This window comes from Ambystoma mexicanum, chromosome 4q (genome assembly GCF_040938575.1).
Source record: "Ambystoma mexicanum isolate Mex_15411 chromosome 4q, UKY_AmexF1_1, whole genome shotgun sequence".
Classification (NCBI taxonomy): domain Eukaryota; kingdom Metazoa; phylum Chordata; class Amphibia; order Caudata; family Ambystomatidae; genus Ambystoma; species Ambystoma mexicanum.
In genome coordinates this window covers 302,062,535-302,074,206 of record NC_090928.1, presented here as the reverse complement: position 1 = coordinate 302,074,206, position 11,672 = coordinate 302,062,535, and the positions used below count along the sequence as shown (strand labels likewise).

Genomic DNA, 11,672 nt, shown 5'->3' with positions numbered 1-11,672 from the left:
GGAGCCTATCAAAAAGTAAGAGGTTGGGTTGAGGCCCTTGTACCAGGATGGTACCATTTCGATAGACATTTATGAGGGCCCCAGAAGTGGAAAAAGAGGCAAAGAGGGCCTCCCAGCGGGTGCCACCATTTATGTGTGAGGAAGAGTAAGGAAAGAGCATAGCAGACATATGGAGAGTCCATAGGTCAGGAAAAGGAACAACAAAGAGGATATTGGCGAGAATCTCTCTGGCGGAAGTACCGACAACGGTGTCAGCACTGGGAAGAACTGGATTGTAAGCCAGTATATCCTTCTTGAGTTTCCTCCTGCCAAACTTAGTGAGGGGTGAAGGATAGGAGATGGAGAAGCAGTTAGAGTAGATGGGGAAGATAGAAAGTGCCATAGTGAGGGGCACAGAGTGTGGTACACTTAAACAGGCAGAGCATTTGAGGTACGTGGGAGGAGGTAGGCAAGGAGGGAGCAAGCGCACAGGGAGACACAAACAGGATCAGGAAGAAACAATGGGAAATGAAGAGGGTAAGGGAACAGATAATAGACAGGGCAGAAGGGGCAAGCAGTCAGCACATTTTCATGAAAAGCAGGATGTGAACACAGCTAAATTCGATTTTTAGAAACAGCAGCAAACAATGCAGGATGTGTACACAGCTATATTATTTGGTCAGCAGGTACAGCAGCACAAAAGTACAGGAGTGTAGGCAGTGGACGTGAAAGTCCAGGAGGGAAGTAAAAGTGGGTTGATAATTCACCGTTAGAAAGCCCTGAACGGTTATATTTATTTTGAATATCAAAAAGCAATTTTTTAGCCTACACGTGTTCACATAGTTGTGTGCTTCGTATAAGCTTTTCATGGGTTCCACGTACATAATTCATGGTAAGGACGTATTTGGTCCTGATGAATCTTCCAGAGTTCTTCTGTGTTGTGTGGCATTTTGTATGGCCTTGGTGTTTGGTCATCTTTTTTTTATTATAAAGATTAATTTATGTACTGGGAAAAAAGGTAAAACATGTGTCATGCTAGCGTGCTCACCTGAAGAATGTCATACCATCCTGCCATTTTTGTGTGGCGATTGGCATGGCCTGGGCGTAGATTTGGCTGCCATTAGCAGAGATGTTGCATTTTTAGGAAGGGCCCACGACACACATTTGCTAGCAGTTTCTAACCTCTCTGTGCCATTTTTATTGGTCACACTAAATAAACATGCGTGAGCCAACCAAGTCATTCAGGAGCATGGCCACTAGCACAAAAACAAATTGATGTTCAACAGTGTCCTTGCATTTTCGCATTTCGTATCTTGGTTTTTTTTTGTACTCCACCAGTCTTTACAAACATTAGCACCCTGGATGTGGACGCTGGCCAATCAGAAGGCTTCGAATGGGGGCTGTAGTGTACCCATCTCCCCCTTCACCACTTACCACATCTGTAAAACCAAAAAAGAAATATACTTTTATCCCCCTGCTTGTCAGGGAAGTCCGTTTTCATGGTGATGAAATCAGAGTCATCAACACTGAAAACGGACTCACCTGACAAGCAGCACCACGCAGAGCTGAGTGCTAAAAGGTATATATATATTTTTTTTTTTTTAAAGACACCATTAGCACCCTTGTAGAGAAACTAGATTGGTGCGAATGTCAATATGCCCCTTGGCGGTGGGCTGACCCTCCCGGTAACGGCACTGCTGCCCTAGTTAAGGGACCCTTGCTTCACTCGGACCATTAACTTGGGCGGTGGGCTGTTACCGACATGGTCGGCTCAGGCATATCGCCTAAATAGCATACATTTCCAATAGTGTCTTAAATGAAAGTCACTTTAGGATGACGTACTTGTAAAATAGCCAATCAGGGGCAGGGCCATTCAAAACCAGCTCATAAAGATGTATTTTAAAATGATATCGTCTACAGCGGTTCACATTGGTGTCATTTATTTATAATTGCATTTTAGATGAAACGGTTCACCTAAAAGCATTAAAGGAGATCCTCAAACCCAGCTCACAGCGCTGATCCCTTTTTTCAAAGTCAAGTGTCTAATCTTCTCCTGTACCAATGGTGTGGTTATGAAGCACTTACAAGCCTATAAACGCTTAAGCAGAGCACTATATGCAACTTTGTACCCAATGGAATCTTGACCATAGCATTATACTACAGGCCATACATAGTGTAATATGAGGGCTTCATTGAAAAACCTGTGCATGGGCAGAGCGGTTTGCATCTAGCACCACACAATGGAGAGAGTGAAGAGGTACAGCTAGTTTGCTTTTTAGCTGTTTTAGGGATGGGGAAAAAAATAAATGTAGCTCGCTTAGACTCTGCTAGTTAGACAATATCACAAATATTCATCACACACACTGTCGTAGTTCCCTAAATGTCGACCTTCCTTCCATTCGATTATTTGGACTATCCAATAGTCTACTACTTTTCTAAAGTCATACGTTTCCTTTTCATGTGTATTTTATATGATTTGTATTGGGGTAAGTGGAGGGGTTGTTTCAGGCTTGGGCCATTTCCTCGCCACACTCTCTTTTCCTCTTATGTACCTCTGATATTCCCTGCTATTTTCTACACCTATATTAAACATAACCGTAATCTCAAACACCTAACCCTTTTTCTACTTTTAGTCAACGTTTGGACCTTTCTAAATTTAGATAGGTGTTATTTCTGCTGGGCAATCTAGAGAGGTCTATCAAAAGGCAGTCACACCTTTGAAAGTTGCATTATGTGATGGATATTCTTCTTGTGCCAACTAAACAGCTTTTTGCAAGAGAAGAACATAGGATTCATATTTGCATATGAAATACAATAATTTTATTTCAAGCCAGATAAAAAAATAGGAGATTTTATTAGGGTTAAGAACATATCAGAAAAATGTTGTTTCCCCATCTCTTCTGTAAACCTGTCAACATTTTCTTCCCGCCAACCTGTCCAGACTAAAATTATTTATGTACAGTTTCTAGTACAGTTGTGTTTTCTTTTTCAAACTAAACTCTTCTGGAAGTGCAAGTATGTAGATAAATAGTACAAAAATAATGACAAAACAATTCCTAACCGAAGTTTGTGCCTTTGAAGGTCTTATTTTCCATTTCTAGACCAGGCCCATCACTGCTCTCTTTTGGCGATGCATCAATACACTTCTCTTCACTGAAAGTGACCCAGTCACTTAAATGGTGCTCTTTGGAAGGCTGGACGCCAGAAGATTGATGGATTGATACTTTTGAGTCAAAGTCTAAGAGATCTAGGTCATTGGAATACCAACGGCTCTCAAACGGAAGTGGCGGATTGATAGCGGAGGGTGCTTCCTGTGTGTGATATAGGAGCTTAGACTCAACCATTCCCGATTGACTAGAACTTATATCTGCAAGAAAGTCTGTGTTATTATTATTGTTAATGTTACAGCTATAGGAATTCAGTGATACATCTCCAAGTAGCTGTGTCTGGTTGCTTTGAAGGACCTGTAAATTAAAAACAGCAGGTGCCGATTTCTTTCTCCGTGGTGGAACTTTCGGGGTCCGTACCAAGTAGTTCTGTGATGGGTCGTCCTCCGGGCTGCTTGTCTGTGAGGTCTGCATGTCGTCGTTGAATTTTCTTACAGAAGCCTCTTTAGCTTTTGGTGGTGGTTGTGATGTTCTAGGCTTCGGGACGGGAGCCATTTTGGGAAGTGTAGGAACTGGAGAAACTTTAGGACAATGCTCTGGTGGTGCCTCTGTAACAGAAAGTTGCTTCTCTTCCGGAGACGAAGACTGGAGAAAAGAAATATGGGGTCAGACATCAAGGTTCTATTAGACCAGGGAAAAAAGTAATTGCAGTGGCTGTTTTGGAACACAGTGCCGGGCATGCTCGAATCTCCCATAGCTCCTCAGGCAATATACACAAACGAAAGAAGAAAAAGTACATGATTTGCAACCAAAGCAAATACCAAACATTTGAATTATATAGTTAAGTTCCACATAACAAATTACATTTTTTTTTAAAAAACAAACGGAAAGGTAGAACAATTGAAACACATCTTTACCGACTTACAGGTTCAGGGAGTCTTATAAGGAATTATTCAACATATTGCCTTTGATGTACTTGTTTCCTTTTCTGTTAGTCTGCCTTGCAAATGTAAAGCAAACACTTCTGTAGACTAAACTGCGCATTTTGCCAGGCCATATGCTGATGGCGCCTTTAAAACAGACACTGTCATTATTTTTCACAGGTTAAGAGGGAAGCGGGAGAGTAAAAACATTTAGCACCTGGGGAGGGTTCTACGGCCAATCAGGTGGCTGGGAATGCCGGCTGAACCTCACGGTAGACAGCTGTGTTCTGAGCAACCTGACAGCTGCTCATGCCCATTTTCCCTCCCCAGCCCCGCTTACCTGAAGGGGATGGCAAGGTGGCGTGTTCCCCTTGGGTTCGCTGGACCGCCATGGAAATAGAAGAGGTGGACCGATCAGAGCTTCGCTTCCATTTCCATAGTGGCCATGTTAAGTTAGCATTTCTTTGAAACAAAGGGGTCGCATGCTCACTGCGTCCCATTGTTTCAAAAGGAATACATGCCTATTAGCACACTCTGACGTAAACCTGGTGTGCTAATAGCCATAATGACCAATTCCTCTGACTGTATCGGGTGGTAAACCCCCCAACCCCACAAGTCTGACCCTGTATCGCCCACTTCAACCTCACTCTTCCACTTACCCGTTTTGTGCTCCTCTTCCACTCCTGTGTATCACTTCTACTGACACCCCACAAACGTGCCGCCCCATTGGATCTCGCCAAACCGTTTCCCACTCCCCAGGTACACGCCCCTTCCCTCAATCACCCTCACTGTTTCATGGCTCCAATTGCTTCATGGGAAGGACGTTGCACCACAAAATGCTATCCTGACAGTATTAAAGACATTTTATTCTGACATCTTAAAGATAAAACTTGAATCAAAACGTTTTTGTGGACTTCATTCGGATCTTCAGTTCACAGTTCACTTGCTGGCTCTTTTTTCATCTCCAAATAGCTCTTCTGCAACAGTTTAAAAGGGCAGGCATGAGAAGTCACATGCTCTCACTTCACTTTGAAATGTACTTCTATAAGTGCATGAAGCTCATGTTTCACAGGTGGGACAGTTTGGTTCTGGCTTTTCTTCCATCCTGCAACCTTGTAGCACCAACATACCTCATGCAGGTCGTTGGTCAGACTATATACAAAAGTACATAACACCATGTGTTATTATATAGTGCTTTTTGACATCTTGCAACAGGCTGACGAACAGGTGTTAACTACTGTTCGTTGGTGGGTGAAGAGGTAAATATGGAATTTACTATATGTCCCTCAAACCTAGCTTTCATCATGGCATAAATCCGAGTCCAGACACTGATGGTCAGTAACAACGCCATCACACAAATGCTAAATAATCAAATGTATAGCTGATTGCTGCAAACCAGTCCACAACCCTCCAGCCACAAACAGACAATCACAATTTGAGAACGTGCAGCATTCTTGGATATTTCTAATAGGGTTGAGGCTCAGGTTCAAGTAAAAGTGCGCTGCCCTTTTGCATGGACGAGACAGCACAGACACTAGGCGCCCCGTCTCGAGTCTCTGTAAACCATATTCTATCTTACTGGAGGGAGAATCCTATAAGTAAGAAATGGGTGGGTCTGGAAAGAAACAGAGGGTGGGAATGACCAGAGCTAAGACCCCGCCCGCTATGAAAGGGAAAATGCCTCCTTTAACATAGTATTACAAATACAACCAGGTGAATAAACATTTGCTGATCAAGGGACTACCTGTAGCAGTGTTAAACAGTGTGCTTTATGTAAAAAGATAATTGCATATATTGTGATCCTACCAACAGGTTTCCAGCTTAAGGGGCTCAGCAGACCGGAGTTACCAAAACCACCAAAATAAGCATGAGGATCTAGGTCAGAGAGGAGTTCTACTCCTGGTCTAAGTCAGACCAGGAGTATGGGGAACCCATGGTATGCCTCAAGAGACATTTAAGATGGATGTCTGTTTCAATAACAATCAGAAACCCCTGCAAGCTACACCTTCTCAACTTGAGGCACAAGGACATAGCAAGAAACGGGTCTTAAATCATTGTTCAAATAAACATTGGGTTATAATAAATATTCCATAATAATATAAAAAAGATAAAACTTAAGAGGTACAAATTGTGAATTTTACTATAAAAATGATGACATCCGTTTCAAGAGTGGCAAATGTAGAGACACAACACAAGAAACAATTATATTGTAATTACCAACCAAGACTGGATAATGGCCTAGAACAGGGGGCTGCAACCTTTGGTGCTCCCGATGTTTTGAACAACAACTCGCACAATCAATGGTGAAGAATCATTACAGTCAATTGAAAACAGCTGGCGAGTCACAGGTTCAAGACCCCCAGGCCTAGAAATTAAGAGCAGACGTTTTTAAGCAAAGTAGTGCAAGGTATAAGGAGAAAGACAATGGGCCTCATTAAGAGTTTGGCGGTAGCCATGGAGTTATTAGCTCCATGGCTGCCGCCAAACCGGGCTGCTTTACCAGGTTCCCAGAATGAGAAATTACCGGGCCATTCCGAGTTCAGAGGGCCCGGTAATTCCTCCCTCTGGGAACCCAGGCCCGGACCTTCCCCATTCCCATCTGAGCCCCCATAGGGTTCAATGGGAATGGGAGAGGGAGCTTACGACCGGCCCGTTGTTAGCTCCCTCTCCCCCTCGCGGGGCCCGGTATCGATGCCTGGTTTTACCAGGCGTCCTTACCGGGTCCCGCGAGGGGACCTCGTAATTTCACGGGACAGGTTTAACGGGTCTGCCTCCATTAGCAGAGCCTGTTAACCCGTTCCGCGAAAGTTATAATGAGGCCCAATGTCAGTGATAGGATACCACATTTAAAGGGCTGGCGGTCCAAACTTTTCCCTCTTCTTAAAGGACTGAATTCCAGCAAAGCAAAAATTCCTAAATGTCCTACAAGGACAGTGCTCAACCAAATTCTCAGTCCTAGGGAAGAGCTCCATCGCACTTCTTTCATGTTACGTGTATCAACATGGCTAGGTCGTGTTTCATATTGTGGTTATGGTCTCGGTTTGCCTTTCAACTGGTGACATCTGGTGAAAGTGCCTTTGTTTCTGAAGGAACGGCTACATGAAGCTACCTGGGCTGGGCAAGCCATACACCCCTTGCCATTAGAATTAATGATGTTCAGCAAAGTGTGTAGGCATCCCTCTGACCCCCACCAAACAGGGTATTTTCTGGGTAGAATGTATTAGCCCTCTAGCTAGGACTGTTCTCCAGCGAGTCATCATTCTTTTGGGCTGGTGGCCTTGCTGTTTTCTCTAGGGCCTTCACAATAGCTCCCAGCTAGCTTTCCAATGCTCCCACTCTGTTGTAATGCTTACTTCAGTAACTTGAAGTGTGGCTTGTGATCAAAAGGAGCCACATGAAGCCTTTGAGACTCTGAGGGTTCCGAGTAGGAATGCTGGAGAAGAGAGACGGTTGGAGAAGGGAAGTAGAAGGACGTGGGAGCAGGTGGAGCTCTTTGTATAGTTTAACTAATTAAATAAACATAGCTTTACTTACTACACGTTTTTCGCCCCTGCATACTACAAAGTTGCCGCCAAGCACCGAGGGCCCCATCCGAGCCTCGCAACTTGCTCCTGCACGGTGAACTGTCCATGCATGACGCCTGGTATCCCAGGTGAGCCAATCCATTGCCATCACCGGTATCTGCTAATAAAGGGCGCTGGCGCCGCTGCCCGTATACTTATAATATATATGGCATCCTTCGTTTTGTGTGTATTAGTGCCACGGGGTCGCAATTCCTCATCTTTGCTTCCTGCACTAGAGGAAAGGACGTTCCCAGAAAGCTACTCTAGTAGGCTGCCAAATCCCTCAGTGTATGTGTGCACGCCAATTGTATTAAATGACTGCTGTATCACTCTGTGTCTGCGCACACAAAATATATAAAGGACAAGAGTTTTCTGAAGCAGGCATATCCGATTAACAGTTGTGGCTCAGTTTATAATTGCATGTTTTTCACAACCTCTCTCTTGATTTTCCTCTTCCCTGTGTTTTTGTCTACTGAATGAAGAAGTAACCCTATGGTCAACAAAAAAGCACAGTATTGGAATAATACACATACACTGTCCACACAGGATGTTTTGAATTGAAAATTGCCTCCTGGTAAACGTGAACCCCACACACACACACACTGCCACACATAAAAAAAAACAAAAAAAGGAAAGGAAGTAGTCAATCACGGAATGAGCACTGCAGACGTAGGCACATTTGGGTGCCTTCCTTCTATTTGAACTAATATACTTGCTGTCACGTCTTCACACAGGTGAGCAGGTGAGATGGCTTTCAACAGTATTCCCACACCAGCTTTCTTGCCTGAAATTGGGGAGCCAACAGTGCCCTAGAAAAGGTGGATTAAGTCTTTCAAACACTATGCCAACGTGGTGTATGGCACTAACTATAGTGTGGAGAGGAAGAAGTAACTTCTACACTCTGAGTTCTGCAGGACAAGAGAAGGAACAAGTTACTTACCTGTAACTGTTGTTCTCCAGCATGGGTCTGGCATGAATTCACATGCTCATGAATATTCCCTGTCGTCAGTCCGGGAATTCTCGGTATAGAAAAAATCAGTATCAGTTTCGTTTCTGATCTGTCTTTCTTAGTAGTAACCAATCACCGGTCTCTGGGTCATACTGCCCCCAGCCAATGACGGCCCTCTCCCTAAGCCCCGCCTCTGGCAGCCATCCTCAGATTTGGTAGCACACCAAGTGGCAGTATGACCAAGTGAAGAGCCGCAGAGGGGTAGGCGGGAGGGTACGCATGTGAATCCATGCCAGACCCATGCTGGAGAACAACAGTTACAGGTAAGTAACTTGTTCCTTCTCCAGCATGGGGTCTGGCATGGATTCACATACTCATGAATATAAGAATACATAGCAGTATACACATGCACAACCACGGGAGGTGGCAACAGGCTCAACATTAAGCAATACAAAAAACTCAACATTAAGCATCTCTTACCTCCTCACCAAGCTCACCTTAAGCGAACTGCTTGGCCGACCCTGGACACCTCCCTGGAGGCCCGATCGACGCAGAAGAATCTCGTGAAGGTGTGCGTCGACCTCCACGTCGCAGCCCTGCAGATGTCGAGCAGGGGCACACCAGATAGGAACGCTGTGGTAGCAGCGATCGCTCTGGTCGAGTGGGCTCTCGGACGGCCGGGCAGCGGTCGGTTTGCCAACCAGTGACAGTGCATGATGCAGCCGGAGAGCCATCTGGAAATGGAAGTCTTCGAGAGAGCCTTCCCTTGATTCACAGTCCCAAAGTTCACAAACAGCTGTGATGTCTTCCGAAAACTCTTTGTGCGGTCCACGTAGAACTTCAGCGCTCTAGCTACATCCAGCGAGTGCAAAGTCCTCTTGGCCGGCGACGAAGGCGACGGGAAGAAAACTGGCAACACCAAGGACTTGTTGAGGTGGAAGTCCGACGGCACCTTGGGCATAAAGGAGGGGTGTGTCCTCAGCACCACCCTCGTGTCATGAAAAGTCAAGTATGGAGGCTTCCAAGATAGGGCCTGGATCTCTCCCACTCGTAGTGCGGAGGTGATGGCCACGAGGAAAGCTGTCTTCCATGACAGGAACTTCAAAGGCGCCGAATGCAAAGGCTCGAATGGGGCCCCCATGAGCCTGGTCAGCACCACATTAAGTTCCCACACCGGGGCAGGAGCCTTCACCGGCGGGAATGATCGGAATAGTCCCTTCATGAATTCTTCCACCAGGCGATGAGACCACAAGGACGCCCGTCCCGTAGTCCTGGTATATCGGGAGATTGCAGCCAGATGTATTTTGATGGAGACGTGAGCCAGTCCAGCTTTGGCCAGCGACAGTAGGTATGGCAGTACTTGAGGGGCCGTAATCCACAGAGGGTTAATCTTCTGTGCACGGCACCAGGCAGAGAACCTCTTCCATTTATGTCCGTAGCACTTGAGAGTTGAGGACGCCCTCGCCTTTGCAAGAACCTCTCTGCAGTCGGCCGGGATGACGTACCCTCCAAACTCTAGTGCTGCAGGAGCCAGGCCTGTAAGTTCAGCGACTCCGGGTTGTGGTGAAGAATGGCGCCTCCTTCTCTGGAGAGAAGGTCTGCGTCCATCGGCAGCTTGACTGGTGGGGACGCTGACAAGTCCAGAAGGTCCGGGAACCAGATCTGTCTCGGCCACGCCGGTGCGACGAGGATCATCCTGCACCGGGACCTCTTGAGCTGGTTGATGAGCCGGAGCAGCAACGGCAGCGGAGGGAATGCATAAAGAAATAGGCCGTCCCAGGGGAACGAGAAAGCATCGCCCATGCTCCTCGGCTGGGGGAACCTCCGGCACTTGGAATTCGTCGCAAAGAGATCGATTTGGGGTTCGCCCCATCGTCGGAAGAGTCGATCCACTTGATCCTGGCATAGTTCCCACTCGTGGAACGAGCACAGCTCCCTGCTGAGTGAGTCAGCGATCGTGTTTTTTATTCCTGCCAGATGAAGAGGCACCAGAAACATCCCTTGGGCGACAGCCCAATGCCACAGATCCTGGGCTTCCTTGGATAGGGCCGGGGACCTGGTTCCGCCCTGCTTCCGGATGTAGAACATCGTGGTGGTGTCGTCGGTGAAGATCCTCACCACCTTGCCCTTGAGGGACGGAAGAAAGGACCTAAGGGCCCAGAACACTGCGCGGAGCTCCAAGATGTTGATGTGGAGAGACTTCTCCTCCGGGAGCCAAAGGCCTCTCGCGTGATGATCTCCGGAGTGCGCTCCCCAACCTTCCAGGGAGGCGTCCATCGTCACCGTCACCTGGTGAGCTGGGGTCTGAAAGTCTGTGCCCACCGACAGATGGGAGCGGGTACCCCACCACCAGATCGCCTGACGGAACGTCTCGTTGAGAGGGATCCTGTCCTCGAAGCTGCCCGTCGACTGGACCGAGCGGGCGTCGAGGAACTCTTGTAAGGGGCGCATCCGAAGCCTGCAAAGGCATACCAGATAAATGCAGGAGGACATCATCCCGAGGAGGGATTTGATAGATCTTACCCTGGCCATGTCCGTGGCCAGCAGACGCTGCACCTTGCCCAGAATGGTCCTGGTCCTTTCCTCCGACGGCGAGGCCAGCCGCGCCACTGTGTCGAGCTTGGCTCCCAGAAACAGGGCGACTTGCGACGGAACCAGGTGGGATTTTGGAAAGTCGATGCAGAATCCCAGGTCCGTGAGCAGCTGGACGGTCTTCGCAGTGTGCTCCACGGCGAGCTCCCTTGTCCTTGCCCGGATGAGCCAGTCGTCCAGGTAGGGGTAGACGTGGATCCCCTCTAGGCACAGCCACGCCGCCACCGGTGTGAGGCACTTGGTGAACACCCTGGGTGCCGACTTCAATCCGAATGGGAGGGCCTTGAACTGGTAGTGCCGCCCTTGGACCACGAACCTGAGGAACTTTCGGTGTCTTTTTAGAATGGGGATGTGGAAGTACGCATCCTCCAAGTCCAACGACGACAGGAAATCACCCTCCTCCAGCTGTCCCAGCAAGTGCTGGAGGGTGACCATACGGAACTTCTGTGCCTTGATGTACTTGTTCAGTCGTCGTAGGTCCAGGATGGGGCACCATCCTCCTGTCTTCTTTTTTACGAGGAAGTACCTTGAGTAAACTCCGGAGCCCCGAAGCCTCTTT

The 11,672-nt window shown here is 47.3% G+C and overlaps 1 protein-coding gene across 1 annotated transcript in view; it reads right to left on the bottom strand.

Annotated features, from left to right (window-relative positions):
* Window positions 1-2,814: 2,814 nt before the first annotated feature.
* Window positions 2,815-11,672, bottom strand: part of SYNJ2 (synaptojanin 2) — a 1,190,168-nt gene continuing 1,181,310 nt past the window's right edge. Inside the window, exon 27 of the mRNA XM_069607872.1 lies at window positions 2,815-3,731. Within this exon, the coding sequence (XP_069463973.1) occupies window positions 3,036-3,731 (696 nt within the window). The 3' untranslated portion in view covers window positions 2,815-3,035. The remainder of the gene's footprint in view (window positions 3,732-11,672) is intronic.